General features: G+C 42.1%; 1 protein-coding gene across 4 annotated transcripts in view; it reads left to right on the top strand.

Moving 5' to 3' along the window:
- LOC144598823 (uncharacterized) overlaps positions 1 to 20598 on the top strand; it is a 39327-nt gene continuing 18729 nt past the window's right edge. The window contains exons 1-6 of one of the 4 annotated variants that reach the window (XM_078409286.1): positions 1 to 150; positions 7297 to 7348; positions 9012 to 9383; positions 15086 to 15337; positions 18375 to 18446; positions 20299 to 20364. In XM_078409286.1, the coding sequence (XP_078265412.1) occupies positions 7318 to 7348; positions 9012 to 9383; positions 15086 to 15337; positions 18375 to 18446; positions 20299 to 20364 (793 nt within the window). In that variant the 5' untranslated portion in view covers positions 1 to 150; positions 7297 to 7317. Of the gene's footprint in view, positions 169 to 410; positions 488 to 7296; positions 7349 to 9011; positions 9384 to 15085; positions 15338 to 18374; positions 18447 to 20298; positions 20365 to 20598 lie in introns of those variants that run through there. The other 3 variants (XM_078409287.1, XM_078409285.1, XM_078409288.1) reach the window with 3 other exon arrangements.

Here is a 20598-nt window from a genome sequence, read left to right as displayed (position 1 = left end):
AGGCCCAGTGCGGGCGGAACGGGGTTGTCTGGTTACAGCTACAGCAGTGCGTAGACTTGACTTGTGCAGAGTGATGGGCAGGACAGATTTATTTCATGGATTTAGCAGACCTGCCTCACCCTCGCGGTGCGGAGAGCGGCCCAGGATAAGGTGGATGCTGGCGACGAAGTTAGTGACGGGCTTAGGCGGCTGAAGAGGGGTCTCGACCCGAAACGTCACCCATTCCTTCTCTCCAGAATGCTGCCTGTCCCGCTGAGTTACTCCAGCATTTTGTGTATCTTCAGTTTAAACCAGCATCTGCAGTTCCTTCCTATGCATTCTTAGTGTCTGTATGTTAAATATTGCTAGGGTTATACCCTGTTGTATTAGCACCTTTTTCATTACACTTCGCACCATTGGCACTCACATGGCCCCCTAGGATGATATAATTGAACAACACAGCATAAGAACAGGCTCTTCGGCCACAATGCCTATGACGAACATGATGGTAAACCTCCTCTCCAACCTTTTCAACAATACTCCAAATACGGCATAACCAAAGTCCTATAAAGCTGCATCATGACTTCCTGACTCTTGTACTCAATGCCCTTATCTATGAAAACATGCATACCATCTGCCTTCAATAACACTTTGACAGCCTTTCTTACAGTCCGCAACTCAGGCAATCGGGGTGTCATCTGCAAACTTACTAACCGACCTGTCCAAGTCATTTATATATATTACAAATACCAGTGGTCCCAACATAGATCCCTGCAGAAGGGCAAATTTTCAAGGAGATGTGATGGGCAAGCTTTTCACACAGAGGGTGATGGGTGCCCAGGTACTCTGCAGTGTGTGGTGGAGGAGGCAGATATGATAGTGGCATTTAAGAGGCTTTTAGATAAGCTTGTGGATATGCAGGGGATAGAGGAGTATGGATCATGTGCAGCCAGATGAGTTTAGTTTATCCAGGTATCTACTTCGACAATGATAGTGTGGGATGAAGGGTCAGATCCTCATAGAGTCGTAGTGTCATAGTTATACAGCATGGAAACAAGCCCTTTGGCCCAACTTGCCCACACCAATGAAATTATCCCATGTACACTAGTCCCACCTACCTGCTTTTGGCCCAAATCCCTGTAAACATATTCTATCCATGTACCTGTCTAAATGTTTCTTATACATTGCGATAGTACACACCTCCAGCAGCTTGTTTCACACACACTCTTTGTATAAATACGTTACCTCTCAGGTTCGTATTAAATCTTCCCCTCCCTCACCTTAAACCTATGTCCTCTGGTTCTCGATTCCCCAACTCTGGGTAAGACCAATCTGTTCCTCTCATGATTTTGTACACCTCTATAAAATCACCTCTCATCCTTCTGTGTTCCAAGGAATAGAGTCATAGCATGCTCAATCTCTGCCCATTGCTCAGGCCTGTGAGTTCTGGCAACATCCTCGTAAATCCTCTCAGCACCCTTTCCAACTTGACAATATCTTTCTTATAACATAGTGCTCAAACTGAACACAATACTCTAAATGTGGCCTCACCAACATCTTATATGATCTCCCAACTTCTATGCTCAATACTCTGACTGATGAAGGCCAATGTGCTGAAAGCCTTTTTGACCAGCCTATCTACCTGTGACATCACTTTCAAGGAACCATGTACCTGCACCTAGATCCCTCTGCTCTACAACACTCCCCAGAGCCTTACCATTCACTGTATAGGTCCTGCCCATGTTAGACTTCCCAAAATGCAACATTTCACATTTCTCTGCATTAAATTCCCTCAACCATTCCTCAGCCCAACTAGTCAATCGATCAAGATCCTGCTGCAATTTTTTACTCCTATGTTGCACTTTTCTATAACCATATAACCATATAACAATTACAGCAAGGAAACAGGCCCGTTCGGCCCTACCAGTCCACGCCGACCACTTTCTCTGACCTAGTCTCATCTACCTGCTCTCAGACCATAACCCTCCAATCCCCTCCTATCCATATACCTATCCAATTTACTCTTAAATAATAAAATCGAGCCTGCCTCCACCACTTCCACCGGAAGCTCATTCCACACAGCCACCACCCTCTGAGTAAAGAAGTTACCCCTCATGTTACCCCTAAACTTTTGTCCCTTAATTCTGAAGTTATGTCCCCTTGTTGGAATCTTCCCCACTCTCAAAGGGAAAAGCCTACCCACGTCAACTCTGTCCGTCCCTCTTAAAATTTTTAAAACCTCTATCAAGTCCCCCCTCAACCTTCTACGCTCCAAAGAATAAAGACCCAACCTGTTCAACCTCTCTCTGTAGCTTAAGTGCTGAAACCCAGGCAACATTCTAGTAAATCTCCTCTGTACCCTCTCCATTTTGTCGACATCCTTCCTATAATTTGGAGACCAGAACTGCACACCATACTCCAGATTCGGCCTCACCAATGCCCTGTACAATTTCAACATTACATCCCAAGTTCTATATTCGATGCTCTGATTTATAAAGGCAAGCATACCAAATGCCTTCCAAGAGTAGGGGAAGAGGGTAATGTGTAGGAAGAAGGGGTATGCCCGCCTGAGAGAGGAGAAATAAAAATTGATAGGGCAATGGAAGACAGGTGGCTGATGGGGCAGGGGAGAAGGAAAGGTTTGGAAGAGAGTAATGAATGACATGTGGGGGAATAAGAGGAGAAATGGGGATGTGGTAAGGAAGAGTGGGAGCTGGGAATGGAGAGAGAGTTACCAGGGGAGAAGAAGGACTGCATTTTTCGAGGGTGGCCCAAATAGAGAGGATAAATTGAGAATGGCCTACCATATGAATGGGGTTGCGAGGGTTGGTGCAATGAGTGTAAAAGAGATTGCAGAGGTGACAGGATAAGGGAGAAAAAGTTTGATGGGGGTTAAAAGAAGAGATGTTTCCATGGGCTGAGGGGTGAAGAGATTTCTAAGTTTACATGGGAACTAGAGACTATTAGACAGATGATTAAAGTGGAGTTACATTGGGCTGGGGTTGGGGAGAGCTGCTTACATCAAGATTTGAGACGTTTAAACTATTATAGATACAGAGATTTCCTCTTCATAGCCGCACAGTAAAGACGACTGATAAAACTGTTTCAACGTGGGTTTCTGGTGGTAATGACTTTGGTCGTCCATCTCGGTTCAAAATTACTGACAAGGAAGTTGAGTCACAGTTGTTCACTTTCTATCTGATGCATTCAGTAACTATTTGAGAAGGTAAGGGTAACGCTTTCAGAAACCATGATTTATTACAATGGTAGGTCTACTTAAGAGTCTCCCTTGGGCTTTAAAATGTTTTAGGGCATTGACGGTTGTGAAAAAACAGATTTATGCTGTATTTAATTCAAGATAATTGACAGAATGTCATTGCTTTAGCTGAGTGTCAGTCACTGGGCCACAACCAACTGTAATGAGTCATCCTATCAAAGTAGGACTATTTTCTTTGTAATGTGAAGTTCAATGTACTGTCATGAATACTTTGAAAGCAGCCGGTATTTGGTCCAATATCCCACACATAGTAAAATAATAATGCCATTCAATAAGCCTGCGGTCAATCTGCATCAAATTTCATTCTCTCCTTATGCTCTGTCAGCTAAAAAAAACTACCACTGTAAAATTATTTTAATTATTACGTGTAGGAAAGTAATCCAGTCTGTACTTGAAGGGATGTTTCACCTAATTTCTCTCCTGAATAGCTTGCATTAGATTTTAAGGTGAACCCTTATTGTCCTAAATTCTTCTACCTGTAATTTCTCCTTATACTCAAACTTTCTTTCAAAATCCTATTCACTAGAATTCACCCATTAATCTTCTGTAGCAAGTTCATCACAATAATTAATATGTTGATAAAGCCCATTTAATGTAACTAATCCTCAGGTGCTTCACATAAGAGTTAACCATTTAAGTATGCCAAATAAAGGATGTAATATGGACACAAACTTGGTAAAAATATGTTGATTGTTGGGAATTATGGGATTATGGGAATGCAACGAAGCATAGCATATTTAGTGTAATGTGGATAAATATGAGGTTATCCACTTTGGCAGTAAGAATAGAATAGCAGATTTGAAAGGTGATAGATTGGGAAATGGTGAGGTGCAACAAGATCTGAGTACCTTTGTGGACCAGTTGCTGAAAGTAAGCTTGCAGATGCCGCGGGCGATTAAGAAGACAAATTTAATGTTGAATTTTATGGCAGGAAGATTCAAGTATAAGGATTGGGAGGTCATACTGCAAGAATTTAATATTGGGAGAGAGTGGATAAACTGTTTTTATTTTCCCTTGAGCGTCAGAAGTTGAGACATGACCCAATAGCAGTATATAAAGTTATAGGAGGCACGAATAGAATAAATAGTCAGAATCATTATCCTGTGATGGGGTATCAAAAGCAAAAGGACACAGGTTCAACAATTCAGCACAACAGCATGTTGGGAGCAGCAATGTGTAATCAAAAAAGGACGGCTTGATTGTATTCATGTATAGTAGTCAAGTCAAGTCAAGTCAATTTTATTTGTATAGCACATTTAAAAACAACCCACGTTGACCAAAGTGCTGTACATCTGTTCAGGTACTAAGAACGAACATACAATGGCACACAAACATAACAGCACATACATAAACAGTTCACAGCGCCCCCTCAGAGTGCCTCAAATGCTAGGGAGTAGAAATAGGTTTTGAGCCTGGACTTAAAGGAGTCGATGGAGGGGGCAGTTCTGATGGGGAGAGGGATGCTGTTCCACAGTCTAGGAGCTGCAACCGCAAAAGCGCGGTCACCCCTGAGCTTAAGCCTAGACCGCGGGATAGTCAGTAGCCCCAAATCAGCCGACCTGAGGGACTTGGAGATAGAGTGGTGGGTTGGAAGATTTTTGATATGGGGGGGGGGCAAGCCTATTTAGGGCTTTGTATGTGAATAGGAGGAGCTTGAAGTTGATTCTGTACTGTACTGGGAGCCAGTGGAGAGAGGCCGGAATCAGGGTGATATGGTCCCTTTTAAGGGTACCCGTCAGGAGTCTCGCTGCAGCGTTTTGGACCAATTGAAGGGCGGGACAGGGATGATTGGCTGATCCCAGTGTATAGGGAATTGCAGTAGTCTAGGCGGGAGGAAATGAATGCGTGGATGATTTTTTCAATGTCGTCAAATTATATAACATATAACATATAACAACTACAGCATGGAAACAGGCCTGTCCGGCCCTACCAGTCCACGCCGACCATTCTCCCTGACCTAGTCTCATCTACCTGCACTCAGACCATAACCCTCCAATCCCCTCCTATCCATATACCTATCCAATTTACTCTTAAATAATAAAATCGAGCCAGCCTCCACCACTTCCACCGGAAGCCCATTCCATACAGCCACAACCCTCTGAGTAAAGAAGTTCCCCCTCATGTTACCCCTAAACCTTTGTCCCTCAATTCTGAAGCTATGTCCCCTTGTTGGAATCTTCCCCACTCTCAAAGGGAAAAGCCTACCCACGTCAACTCTGTCCGTCCCTCTCAAAAATTTTAAAACCTCTATCAAGTCCCCCCTCAACCTTCTATGCTCCAAAGAATAAAGACCCAACCTATTCAACCTCTCTCTGTAGCCTAAGTGCTGAAACCCAGGCAACATTCTAGTAAATCTCCTCTGTACCCTCTCCATTTTGTCGACATCCTTCCTATAATTTGGCGACCAGAACTGCACACCATACTCCAGATTCGGCCTCACCAATGCCCTGTACAATTTCAACATTACATCCCAACTTCTATACTCGATGCTCTGATTTATAAAGGCAAGCATACCAAACGCCTTCTTCACCACCCTATCCACATGAGATTCCACCTTCAGGGAACAATGCACAGTTATTCCCAGATCCCTCTGTTCCACTGCATTCCTCAATTCCCTACCATTTACCCTGTACGTCCTATTTTGATTTGTCCTACCAAAATGCAGCACCTCACACTTATCAGCATTAAACTCCATCTGCCATCTTTCAGCCCACCCTTCCAAAAGGCCCAAGTCTCTCTGTAGACTTTGAAAATCTACCTCACTATCAACTACTCCACCTATCTTAGTATCATCTGCATATTTACTAATCCAATTTGCCACACCATCATCCAGATCATTAATGTAAATGACAAACAACAGTGGACCCAACACAGATCCTTGGGGCACTCCACTAGACACTGGCCTCCAACCTGACATACAATTGTCAACCGTTACCCTCTGGTATCTCCCATTCAGCCATTGTTGAATCCATCTTGCAACCTCACTATTAATACCCAACGATTTAACCTTCTTAATCAACCTTCCATGTGGAACCTTGTCAAATGCCTTACTGAAGTCCATATAGACAACATCCACAGCCTTGCCCTTATCAATTTCCCTGGTAACCTCTTCAAAAAATTCAAGAAGATTAGTCAAACATGACCTTCCAGGCACAAATCCATGTTGACTGTTTCTAATCAGGCCTTGATTATCCAAATAATTATATATATTGTCCCTAAGTATCTTTTCCATTAATTTTCCCACCACAGTCGTCAAACTAATAGGTCTATAATTGCTAGGTTTACTTTTAGAACCTTTTTTAAACAAAGGCACAACATGCGCAATGCGCCAATCTTCCGGCACCATCCCTGTTTCTAATGACGTTTGAAATATTTCCGTCATAGCCCCTGCTATTTCTGCACTAACTTCCCTCAATGTCCTAGGGAATATCCTATCAGGACCTGGAGACTTATCCACTTTTATATTCTTCAAAAGTGTCCGTACCTCCTCTTCTTTAATCCTCCTAATTTCCATCACTACTCTACTTGATTCGCTTACCTCACATAATTCAATATCCTTCTCCTCGGTAAATACCGAAGAAAAGAAATTGTTTAATATCTCCCCCATTTCTTCCGGCTCAGCACATAGCTGTCCACTCTGACTCTCTAATGGACCAAATTGGAGGAATGGTTTGATTTTAGCTATGGTACGAAGCTGGAAGAAGCTGGCTTTTACCACAGCGTTGACTTGCTTGTCAAACTTTAATGCAGAGTCAAAAAGCACCCCATAGTTTTTGACATGCGGTTTGATTAGGGAGGATAGGCTTCCAAGGCTGCTATTGATTCGATTAGAAAGCACACAAAAAAACAGCCTTTCACTGTACCTACCTACATGTGACAACAATAAACCTAAACCCCTTAAATCTCATTTGGGCGAACTTGCAGATCTTGGTGCACAAAATAATGGCCCTAGTCATCTGAAAGTTCTGCATGCCAGCTGAGACTATTTTAAAGTCTGTGTATTTACCTCTTCTGTACTTTTGACATTTTTATTTTCACAGAAAGTTCTACTATCCTTAAGAATGGCGCAATATGAAGGGATTCAACCTGAGAGTAAGTTGATGCTTTGCATGTTAGGATGGCTTATTCTTTGTATAACTTTACAGAATGATATCTGTAGTAAAATAACCCATTTCTTCCTTTTTTCGACTTTTATTTTCATCTTGTCTGTTGATACTTGTAACCTTCAGTAAATACCGTTGGCATGGTTTGGTATACAGTGCATTCAGAAAGTATTTAGACCCCTTCACTTTTTCCACATTTTGTTACGTTACAGCCTTATTTTAAAATGGATTAAATTTGTTTTTCTTTATCATCAATCCGCATACAATACCCCAGAATCAAGAAGCAAAAACAAGTGTTTAGAAATTTTTGCAAACTAATTTTGATTACTTTGAGTGTAATCTAAGTGTAGGTTTATGATAACAAAAAAAAGAATTTAATCCATTTTAAAATAAGGCTGTAACGTAACAAAATGTGGAAAAGTGAAGGGGTCTGAATATTTTCTGAATGGACTGTATTTGACCTATATATTTTAAATGTTTTATCTATGCTCCTTCATCCAAAATTGCAAAGGCCCTTTCAGAGATATTTGCATTATCTTTAGCCACAGGTAAGTTTCAGACGATTGGAGATGGCTAACGTACTGCTATTTAAGAACAGTAGCAAGTACGAGCCAGGGAACTGCATGTTGGTGAGCCTGATGTTAGTGATGGAAACGTGTGTTCTTAGGGATAGGATGTACCAGCATTTTGATAAACACGGACTGAGTAGGGATAGACAGCATGGCTTTGTGCATTTGAAAGCGTGTCTCAGAAATTGATAAGAGTTTTTGGAAAGGTCACCAAGAAGGTTGATGAGAGCATCGCAATGGATGGTCTATATGGACTTTAGCAAGGGCTTTGACAAGGGCCCAAATGATAGGCTGATTTGGAAGTTTTGATCACATAGAATTCAAGATGAGCTCTCCAATTGGATTCAAATTGGCCTGGACAAAGGAGCGAAAGAGTAATTGTTGTGGGTTGGAATTCTGATTGGAACCATGTGACCAATGGAGTGCCACAGGGGTCATTGCTGGGTGCACTGTTATTTGCTATCTACATTAATGATTTGGATGGCAATGCAGTTAACATTGTTCGTAAATTTGCAGATGACATCAAAATTGGAGGTTTAATGGAGAGTGAGGAAAAATATCAAACATTTACATCAAAATCTATATAATTTGGGAAGGTGGACCAAGGAATGGCAAATTGAATTTAATTCTGGTAAGTGTACTTTGATATGTCAAACCAGGGCAGACTTACACAGTAAATGGTAGAGCGCTGGAGAGTGTAGCAGAACAGAGAGATTTTGGAGTAGAGGTGCATGGTTCAATGAAAGTGGCGAATCAGGTAATCAGCAGAACTGGCCCATTGGCTAACAATCTAGGAATCCTGTCATACTGTGACACAGCTTATGCTGTACCTTCCAATAATGAAGGTTAGTCACTTTGATTTCCTTTGCCAAGTGTTTTTGAGTCCTGTGGCAATTTCTTAGACTGAAGCAGTAATTTTGGAGCTGGATATATGGGCTAGGAGTCAGAGAACAATAGCTTTCTGAGGAGGCAGTGTATCCTTTGACGTGTTTCTGCTGCAATGTAAGTGTGTGAATTCTAAAGTTGATAAAAAATATTAATGTGGTACCACAGCTAAACAATTTTTCTATTATTTTCATTTAGTCACTGGCAAGGATCGTGACACCATGAAGAATTACATCCAAAGTTCACATGATATTCTAGTGTCTGCACTGTATAATATTGACCCCCTGCTTGACCAAATGATAGCATCCCATCTTTTGACCCATGAGAATTACTGTGAAATTCGAACTGAGAAGATTCCACCGCAAAAGGCTAGAAAGCTCCTTGAGATTGTGCAGCTTCAAATGAGTGACAGCGATGTATGGAAATTTGTGGAATGCCTGAAGAAATGTAAACATCATTACCCCCGTCTGAAAAATTGGCTTGCAGAGGACATTGGCAAGTTTTCAAATGCTGCAAATAAAATACCATTTTTCATTTCTGTACAACAGCACACATTGAAAAGCACAGAAGGTATGTTAAATTTGTACATAATCTTGGAATGTGCAAAATTCTGGTCTCTGGTACAAAAAGGACAATTTTCTTCAGCCTCCAATGCAATCCTTAGGGCTTAAGGGTCTAGATCTTTGGGTTTTGAGGTTGCCGATTTGGCCAATATGGGATCTGCAGACTCTGCCATTGGTAGACAGGAGGTCCTAGATATGGTTAGTAGATGTTTTTTTTGGTAAGTTCTGTGTTACTTTTTTTTTGCTGGACTCTGTGTGTTCACAACAAATATATATTATTTCACTGCCTTCTTGGTTGTTGCGTCTCCAATTTGAGTAGTTTCAATGACCAGATAGATCAGAGTAGTGTATCTGTCCCAGGACTCTGGTGTTGACCTGGCTAGTGGATCTAGCTGCGTGCGATGAGGACCTCAATGTTGAGAGAGGAAGCTGACATTGATTTGTCTAGCATATACGTTTAGTTTAGTTTAATTAAGTTTAGTTTAGTTTAGTTTAGTTTAGTTTAGTTTAGATATGCAGCTTAATTCTACTGTCTGTGCTGACCAACCTGTATACTAGGTCTATCCTACACACTTGGGACAATCTATAGAAGCCAATTAACTGACAAATCAGCACATCTTTATAATGTGGGAGGAAACTGGAGCACCCAGAGAAAAAACAATGCGGTTACAGGGAGAACATACAAACCCCATAGAGACAGCACCCGTAGTCAGGATAAAACCTGGTTCTCTGGCAGTAGCTCCACTGTTGTGCCACATTAGAGTGGTTCAGAAGTTATAAAAAGATTATGTAGGATGGTATCAGAGTTGCAATGATACAACTGTGTCAGCTGTGATTCAGTTGGTGGTACTCTTGCCTCTGACTCCAAACCTTGGGTGTTGACATCCAACTCCAGAGACTTGATTGCAGTAAAGCAGAGCTGAGGATTGCAGCCCCCTCAGAGATGCCATTTCTCTGAATGTGAACCCAACTGCTCTCATGAAATAAAACAATCCCATGGGCTTTCTTTGAAGTGGCATTATTCCGAGCAGAGAACTTACAGGTGCTCTGGCTGAAATTTATGTCATTAAATAAGGGTGAGATGCCGGAAGACTGGAGGGTGACAAATCCTGTGCCTCTATATAAGAAGGGATGCAAGGAAAAGCCTTTCAATTATACAGTGCCCTCCATAATGTTTGGGACAAAGACCCATCATTTATTTATTTGCCTCTGTATTCCACAATTTGAGATTTGTAATAGAAAAAGTCACATGTGGTTAAAGCACACATTGTCAGATTTTATTAAAGGCCATTTTTAAACATTTTGGTTTCACCATGTAGAAATTACAGCAGTGTTTAGTCCCCCCATTTCAGGGCACCATAATGTTTGGGACACATGGCTTCCTGGGTGTTTGTAATTGCTCAGGTATGTTTAATTGCCTCCTTAATGCAAGTATAAGAGAGCTCTCAGCACCTAGTCTTCCCTCCAGTCTTTCCATCACCTTTGGATACTTTTATTGCTGTTTATCAACATGAGGACCAAAGTTGTGCCAATGAAAGTCAAAGAAGCCATTATGAGACTGAGAACAAGAATAAAACTGTTAGAGACATCAGCCAAACCTTAGGTTTACCAAAATCAACTGTTTGGAACATCATTAAGAGGAAAGAGAGCATTGGTGAGCTTACTAATCGCAAAGGGACTGGCAGGCCAAGGAAGACCTCCACAGCTGATGACAGAAGAATTATTTCTATAATAAGGAAAAATCCCTAAAACACCTGTCCGACAGATCAGAAACACTCTTCAGGAGTCAGGTGTGGATTTGTCAATGACCACTGTCCGCAGAAGACTTCATGAACAGAAATACAGAGGCTACACTGCAAGATGCAAAGCATTGGTTAGCCGCAAAAATAGGATGGCCAGGTTACAGTTTGCCAAGAAGTACTTAAAAGAGCAGCCACAGTTCTGGAAAAAGGTCTTGTGGACAAATGAGACAAATATTAACTTATATTAGAGTGATGGCAAGAGCAAAGTATGGAGGAGAGAAGAACTGCCCAAGATCCAAAGCATACCACCTCATCTATAAAACACGGTGGTGGGGGGTGTTATGGCCTGGGCATGTATGGCTGCTGAAGGTACTGGCTCACTTATCTTCATTGATGATACAACTGCTGATGGTAGTAGCATAATGAATTCTGAAGTGTATAGACACATCCTATCTGCTCAAGTTCAAACAAATGCCCCAAAACTCATTGGCCGGCGGTTCATTCTACAGCAAGACAATGATCCCAAACATACGGCTAAAACAACAAAGGAGTTTTTCAAAGCTAAAAAATGGTCAATTCTTGAGTGGCCTTCAATCACCTGATCTCAACCCAATTGAGCATGCTTTTTTTATGCTGAAGAGAAAACGGAAGGGGTCTAGCCCCAAAACAGACATAAGCTAAAGATGGCTGCAATACAGGCCTGGCAGAGCATCACCAGAGAAGACACCCAGCATCTGGTGATGTCCATAAATCGCAGACTTCAAGCAGCCATTGCATGCAAAGGATATGCAACAAAATACTAAACATGACTACTTTCATTTACATGACATTGCTGTGTACCAAACATTATGGTGCCCTGAAATGGGGGGACTATATATAAACACTGCTGTAATTTCTACATGGTGAAACCAAAATGTATAAAAATGGCCTTTATTAAAATCTGACAATGTGCCCTTTAACCACATGTGATTTTTTTCTATTACAAATCTCAAATTGGGGAGTACAAAGGCAAATAAATAAATGATGGGTCTTTGTCCCAAACATTATGGAGGGCACTGTAAGCCAGTTAATCTAACATCTGTGGTTGGAAAGTTACTGGTGAGTATTCTGAGGGATAAGATATGCATGCATTTAGATAGACAAAGGATAGATTAGGGATGGCCAACACGGTTTTGTATGTGGGAGATCATGTCTCACAAATCCGATTGAGTTTTTTGAAGATGTAACCAAAAGTGTAGACAATTGTCTTTATGAATTTCAACAAGGCATTTGACAAGGTTTTGCATGGTAGGCTACTCTGGAAGGTTAGATTGCATGGGATCCAAGGAAAGCTAGCTGACTGGATAGCAAATTAGCTTCATAGAAGGAAGCAGAGGATAATGGTGGAAGGTTGTTTTTCAGACTGGAAGCCTGTAACTAGTGGTATGCCTCGGGGTTTGGTGCTGGGCCCATTGCTGTTTGTATCAATGTCAATGATGTGGATGAGAACATACAAGGAATAATTAGTAAGTTTGCAGATGACACGAAAGTGGGTTGCATTGTAGATAGTGAAGAAGGTTGTCAAAAATTGCAACAGAATTTAGATAGGTTGGGCAGTTGGGCTGAGGAATGATTAATAGAGTTTAATACAGTTAAACACGGGATGTTGCATTTTCTCAGGAAATTGCAGACAGCTGCAAGATCAATAGAGTTGGCAATAACAGAGGATTTTAGCTTTCCCAATATAGACAGGGACTGCCATAGAGCCAAGGGCTTAGATGGGTTGGAATTTGTCAAGTGAAGTCCAGGAAAGAGGGCAAAGCTTGACCCTCTTTTAGGAAATTAGGCAGGGCAAATGAGTGGGTGAGCACTTTGGGATCAGCAACTACAGTTCTATGAGTTTTTAAATAGTTATGGGTAACAACAGAGCTGGTCCACAATTAGAGTTCTAAATTTGGGGCAAGGCCAACTTTGATGGTGATAGACAGGAACTTACAAAAAGTGATGGAATAGTTTGTTTGTGGGCAAATCCCGGAGTGGGATGTTTTTAAAAGTGTGATACCGAGAGTTCAAGGTTTGCATAATCATGTATGTCCCAAATTCTATTAATGTAGATAAATCTGCTGATCATGATCAGGTACATTCAAGGACTCTGTTTATTATCAACCCCCTCAACTCCACTTATCACCCCCCCCCCCCCCCCCCCACAACCCACCTCATTCCCCCTTATCCTCTTCTCACCCACTCCATCCCCCCCAGCCCCCTTATCCTCCCCTCTCTTCCACCCTCCATTCACCCAATTCATCCCCCCTGAACCCCCTTTGAAACTCCCCCAAACCTCTACTGCATTGGTCTAACACTTATGCCACTCCATCCCCATGCGTGGCTTGAGCATTGGTCTAACACCTAAGCCACTCCATCCCCACGCGTGGGGGCAGGGGAGGGGCAAGTGGGGGTGGCTAGGGGGGATGAAGTGGGTTAGTAGGGGGAGGAGGAGGGGATAAGGGGGATTTAGTGGGGGGGGTGAGGGTGCTACAATACAGGAAAGGCTTTGGGTCCAGGCCTCACTCAATCATACCCTCTCCCCTTCCCTGTCCCCCCTCTATGAGGAATGGGCCCAACGGGTCCACTTGGTCTAGTAACCCTTAAAACTGAAAGTGGCAACACAAGTAGAGTGATAAAGAAGGCATATGGTATATTTGCCTTCAATGGTCAGGGCATTGTACAGGGTGATGTTTTGGATTGGATTGTTTTCTCAGGAAGTCCGGAGGTTGAGGGGAGAGAGTCATAACCTACTTCCCAGGATGGAAATTTCAAATACTATGTTCTATGTTCTAAGAAACTCTTTCAATGTTTTACAGGTATCAAGCGTGGGTCAACTGGTATGTCATATGTAAGCCTGTGGTGCTGAATACACTTAATTCTTCTCTTTGTGGTTGCATCTTTTGATCTTGGTGCCCATTTGCTTCCTTTGATTGAAATACTTTAAGGCAGGCATTGTATTGTATAATTAAAGGATTGGATCTGGTCATTGCCATCAATAGTGATTCACATGTACTTAATGTCTTATTTGTAAGACTTTAAAACAAGTGATACACTTTGTAAAATATCTAAGAATGGGAGCAGTGAATACAGAAACACAGGACCTTTATAAATCACTGACTTTACACAGCTAGAGTAATGCGCAGACACTGCACTAAGTAATTATTAGACTGGGCAGCACAATGGTGCAGTTGTAGAGCTGCAGCCTCACAGCGGTAGTGTTTGGTCTTGACCTCCAATGTTTTCTGTGTGGAGCTTGCACATCATCCCGTGATTGCATGAGTTTCCTCCATTCCTCCTACATCTCAAAGACGTGTGGGTTTGTAGTTGGATTGGCCTCTGTAAAAATTGGGAGTGGATGAGAAAGTGGGATAGCAGTGTGGAGAACTAGTGTGAACAGGTGATCGATGATGTGGACTCAGTACACTGAAAGGCCTGTTTCCATGCTGCATCTCTAAACTAAACACTTCCCATAGCTTTGGAATGGAATTTGAATGCACAGTCTTATGATTCAGCACTAAGCAGTATATAAGTGCAAGTTTATAAAGAAAGCAAGTTGGAAGAGGACTAGAATAACCTCCTGATATCTTGGGATTGATTTCTGTGGCGTCCAGACCCACTACAGGGTAACCATTCACAGGCCCGATGGGGCTAAGGACTTCCAGAAAGAGTCATCTAGTTTTTCTCAAGATTCCAGCATCTGTTGTTCCTGGTGCCTCCATTACGTTGTGCTCTTGTGTGCACTCATACAGCCTATTAAAAGACATGATCACTGCATCCATTATATGTATTACTGAACTAAACTAGTTGATGGTTTGCCTTCTATGTAAGGTTGGTCATGTGAAGAGCCTTTTGTAGTTTTGTGATAATAGCTGGTTAAAGGAGAGTAATTTTATATAAGTTATAAGAGGCAATGTGAATAAGGCTGTAATTTCTATCGCTATAGAGCAGAAACTACGAAAACAGGCAAGCATATTGTGCCAGAGACTTGGTCATCTGATCACCCCTATTGCCATGAAGTTGTTCTCCAATGAAACAATCTCGCAGTATGAGTTGGATATTGTGCAAGGAGAGAGCACACTCTACTGTCAAGCCCAGCGTTTAATAAACATCTGCCTGCAGAAAGGAGAGCGTTCCTGTCAGAAACTCTACAAAGCTCTACATGATGAAGATACAGTCCTGGCAGAAGACATTGATGGTGAGAGCAAGTTCAGCATTTAATTTAGTGCCATGCATTTTTGGGCCTAGTGGGAAAGAATCTCAACTTGTCAGGTTGTTAAATGTAATAATCTCAGGGCATTCAGTTGTTAGACATTTTGAGTTTTAAACGAGATCATGAATTAGGTTACTTTCTTGGGCTCTTGCAAGAAAGAAGAAATAGTCTAATAGTGTAATACACATTTACATTTATACCAAGCCAATTAACCTACAAACCTGTACGTCTTTGGAGTGTGGGAGGAAACCGGAGCTTCCTGGAGAAAACCCATGCAATAGACAATAGACAATAGGTGCAGGAGTAGGCCATTCGGCCCTTCGAGCCAGCACCGCCATTCAATGTGATCATGGTTGATCATTCTCAATCAGTATTCCGTTCCTGCCTTTTCCCCATACCCCCTGACTCTGCTATCCTTAAGAGTTCTATCTAGCTCTCTCTTGAATGTATTCAGAGAATTGGCCTCCACTGCCCTGTGAGGCAGAGAATTCCACAGATTCACAACTCTCTGACTAAAAAAGTTTTTCCTCATCTCTGTTCTAAATGGCCTACCCCTTATTCTTAAACTGTGGCCCCTGGTTCTGGACTCCCCCAACATTGGGAACATGTTTCCTGCCTCTAACATGTCCAACCCCTTAATAATCTTATACGTTTCGATAAGATCCCCTCTCATCCTTCTAAATTCCAGTGTATACAAACCTAGTCGCTCTAGTATTTCAACATATGACAGTCCCGCCATTCTGGGAATTAACCTAGTAAACCTACGGCTAAGGACGCAGCCCTGGGGGGATCCTAAGTTCAGGGTGAGGGAGCTAGATGTGTGTTCCCCCATCCTGACCACTTGGGGCCTGGCAGTGAGAAAGTCCAGGACCCAGGCACACAGAGGGGTGCTAAGCCCCAGTTCCAGCAGCTTCTCAACCAGTCTGCTGGGGACTATTGTGTTGAATGCTGAACTAAAGTCAATGAACAGCATCCTCACATAGCCCCCCTGGCTGTCCAGATGAGAGAGAGCGGTGTGTAGAACCTGGGAGACCGCATCATCCGTGGACCTGTTCGGACGGTATGCGAACTGTAGTGGGTCCATGTTGCGAGGAAGGAGGGCGCAGATGTGCTTCTTGACTAGCCTCTCAAAGCATTTCATGACAACCGAGGTGAGGGCCACCGGTCGATAGTCATTTAAACACGCTAGTCATTTAAATAGCTGCGGTCCCAACACCGAGCCTTGCGGTACCCCACTAGTCACTGCCTGCCATTCTGAAAGGGACCCATTTATCCCCACTCTTTGCTTTCTGTCTGTCAACCAACTTTCTATCCATGTCAGTACCCTACCTCCAATACCATGTGCTCTAATTTTGCCCACCAATCTCCTATGTGGGACCTTGTCTAAGGCTTTCTGAAAATCGAGGTACACCACATCCACCGGCTCTCCCCTGTCAATTTTCCTAGTTACATCCTCAAAAAATTCCAGTAAATTAGTCAAGCACAATTTCCCCTTCGTAAATCCATGCTGACTCGGAACGATCCTGTTACTGCAATCCAAATACTCCGCAATTTCGTCTTTTATAATTGACTCCAGCATCTTCCCCACCACTGATGTCAGACTAACTGGTCTATAATTTCCCGTTTTCTCTCTCCCTCCCTTCTTGAAAAGTGGGATAACATTAGCTACCCTCCAATCCACAGGAACTGACCCGGAATCTATAGAACATTGGAAAATAATCACTAATGCGTCCACAATTTCTAAAGCCACCTCCTTAAGCACCCTGTGATGCAGACCATCAGGCCCTAGGGATTTATCAGCCTTGAGTCCCATCAGTCTACCCAAAACTTTTTCCTGCCTAATGTGGATTTCCTCCAGTTCCTCTGTCACCCTAGGATCTCTGGCCACTAGAACATCTGGGAGATTGTTTGTATCCTCCTCAGTGAAGACAGATCCAAAGTACCGGTTCAACTCATCTGCCATTTCCTTGTTCCCCATAATAAATTCCACTGCTTCTGTCTTCAAGGGACCCACATTTGCCTTGACTATTTTTTTCCTCTTCACATACCTAAAAAAGCTTTTACTAACCTCCTTTATATTATTGGCTAGTTTACCCTCGTACCTCATCTTTTCTCCCCGTATTGCCTTTTTAGTTATCTTCTGTTGCTCTTTAAAAGAGTCCCAATCCTCTGGCTTCCCACTCTTCTTTACTATGTTATACTTCTTCCCTTTTATTTTTATGTTGTCCTTGACTTCCCTTGTCAGCCATGCAGGTCATGAGGAGAACGTACAAACTCCGTACAGACAGCACCATAGTCAGGATCGAACCTGGTCTCTGGCACTGTAAGGCAGCAATTCTACCACTGCACCGTCATACCGTCCTATAACCTACAATTCAAATAAAGTGTGAGCAGTCTGCCACCCATGTCCTGTCATTTATTTGGGTCATTTTAAATTTGAACTTCCTGACTGTTTTTCTTCCTTATTCAGGTTACCCCTTTAGAAAAAAATAGTTTCCATATATTCACCCTCTTGAACCTTTTCAGTACTGCTCATTTAGATTTAAAATTCTACAGATGCATGATATCTGAAATAAAATAGAAAGTGCTGGAAATGCTCATCAGGTCAGGCGGCAATTGTTCAGAGAAACATAGCGTTTCAATGGATTGTCGATATTGCCAACTGTCGATCAGTGTGATGGATTGCTAACCTTTCATCAGCATGGTTCGGATGCAAGGTTACTGGACAAAATGTTAACACTATTTCTCTTTCCTACTGGCCTGCTAAAAATATTTCCATTTTTTTCAGTTTCATTTCAGTTAGATCATCCCTCAGTCCACTCAATCTAACCATCCGGACCTAGGAAAGTTCTTTATTGAGGTTCCATTGGTTTCCTGCACTGTCAAGTCAGCTGTATGTAGTGTATAATTTTTAAATCCTGCAAATTGAATGGAGTGTTCAGTAAAGAATGGTGATACTTTGTGTTGTGGTCAACCTGGTACATATTTGGTTTATTAACTAGCAACTTTTACTCCTTTGCAGATACAGAACAGCCAGCTTCATTATCATTTCACAATTCTACTCCACAAGAGGAAACACAGCCAGCCTTTTCCTGTCAGTAACATCCTTTAATAATCATTTCCTGAGTTGCGGCTATGTATTAAAAGCACACTCTCTCCATATGCCTTCAGTGGCACACACCATTGTTGCAAGAGGTGTTCAGATTATTGTTTGAAGGATTTCACTGGAAGAAACTTTTAAAGGAGATATAGTTAATGGGGAGAGCTGAGGGTAGGTTATAGAGTGACAGCCAACAATGGATTGGAGTAACGATAAGGACTCTGGATTCAAATGACGAGAAGGGGATCAAGTATGGCAGGTTGGAGTTGGTGGGGAGATATATACAGGAGAATATGAACTTTGAAACTGGGAGGTCAATTTGCACAAAATATAGATTTGTATTTCCAAGGGCCTTGGACATCAAAGCACTTCGCAGCCAATAAAGCAATTTTTGAAATGAACTTTCTGATGTGATACAGGAAATGTGCAGCTATTTGAGCATTGCAACTTCACACAAACAAAAATATGATAATTACCAGATGATCCCATTTAGGGTGCTGCTGAGGAATAAATATTGTCCAGAAAACTCACCTTTGAGGTAATATGTGAGAGGGAAATGAGATTCACTTAAATGTCTCATCCCTGATAGGACAACACTCGTACTGTTATGCATTGGAGTCTCATCCTAAATTATTTGCTTGGAACTCATGAAAGTGATTTTAACCCATGTTCTGTCATTGAGATTAACTATCATGCATGTCTACATGATGGTGAACAGGTGAAGGGAATGATGTGGACAATAAAATCCAGTGCGATGTATTGCTGGAACATTAATTCTTGGGGAAAGGCTGTTGAGAGTTACAAGCCAGGCGAGTTAACAGTAACTAACATGTTACAGCAGCAGGAAGTAAATAGGGATTGAAAAGCAAAAAAGCTACAGATGCTGGAAATCTAAAATAAAAGCAGAAAATGCTGTAAACACTCAGCAAATCAGACTACATCAGTGGAAAGTGAAACAGAGTTAACATTTTCGGTTGAAACCCTTCATCATAATTAGGAAGAAGACTAAAACTCATTAAGCTGCAGAGAGGATGGGGAAGGGGAGAAAGTCTTTGACAGTGAAAAACCATTTAAGGGGATCTGAGGGGGAGGTTTTTTGCACAGAGGGTGGTTGATTTTGCACAGAGGGTAAGCGGATTCAGCAGCGTGTGAGCAGCTGAGAGGAGCAGCAGCGCAGGAGATTTGAGGGTAACTGTAGAGGCTTTTACACGTGAGACGTCAGTGTGGAGGCTGAGACGAGGATGATGACAGGATAAGGTATAGTCTGTTTTATTTGTGACTCTTCCTTGATCTTTGTGCAGTGGAGATGGCAGTTAAGGCAGTAGTATGCTCCTACTGTAGGACATGAGATGTCAGGGAAACTTCCAGTACCCCCAGAACTACACCTATGAGAAATATCTCCAGTTGCATCTTCTGACTTAACCCGTGAGGGAACTGGAGTTGCGGCTGGATGACCTCAGGATAGTTCGGAAGAATGAGATAGTCATAATTAGGAATTACAGTGAGGTGGTCACAACTAAGGAATAGGCAGAAAGTAGATGGGTGGCCACCAGAAAAGGGAGTAGACAGAGAATGCAGGAATCTGCTGTGGCCATTCCCTTCAAAAACAAGGGTATCCTTTTGGATACTGTTGATGGGAGGAGGGGGAGAATGACTATTCAGAGGAGAGCAGCAGCAGCAGTCATGCTTGTGATATGTCTGAAGCAAGCAGATTTTCATGATTCATATTCAGAACTGACAACTTAACCTGTTTTTTTTAATTCTTTGTTATGATATTTGTTATGTATACAATACAAACAGTTAGCTCATTCTCATCCAAGCCCTTAATATGACATTTATTTTTCAGTGCTGGAAGATTTGAGACTGAAATGTGGATTTGGTGAAGAGATTCAGCTGCAACAAGTAGACAAAGGTTTGTATGTGGTAGGACATACGTCTTCTCAGAAACTATTGTGGTAGGTGATGTGAAGGCAGAGAGTGACCAGGTGGGATACATGTGGAAGTGGATCGTGATCAATTACTTCTTCAGCTGTTTTGATCTTGGACTTCATTCATCAGGATTTAAAAAATAGTGCTTGGGTAACTGTCCAGTTGGCTTTTATTTTAGATTTAGATTTAGAGATACAGCGCAGAAACAGGCCCTTCG

This window comes from Rhinoraja longicauda, chromosome 12 (assembly GCF_053455715.1).
Source record: "Rhinoraja longicauda isolate Sanriku21f chromosome 12, sRhiLon1.1, whole genome shotgun sequence".
NCBI classification, from domain to species: Eukaryota; Metazoa; Chordata; class Chondrichthyes; order Rajiformes; family Arhynchobatidae; genus Rhinoraja; species Rhinoraja longicauda.
The sequence above is the reverse complement of the archived record's forward strand: the minus strand, read 5'-3'. Positions and strand labels throughout refer to the sequence as shown.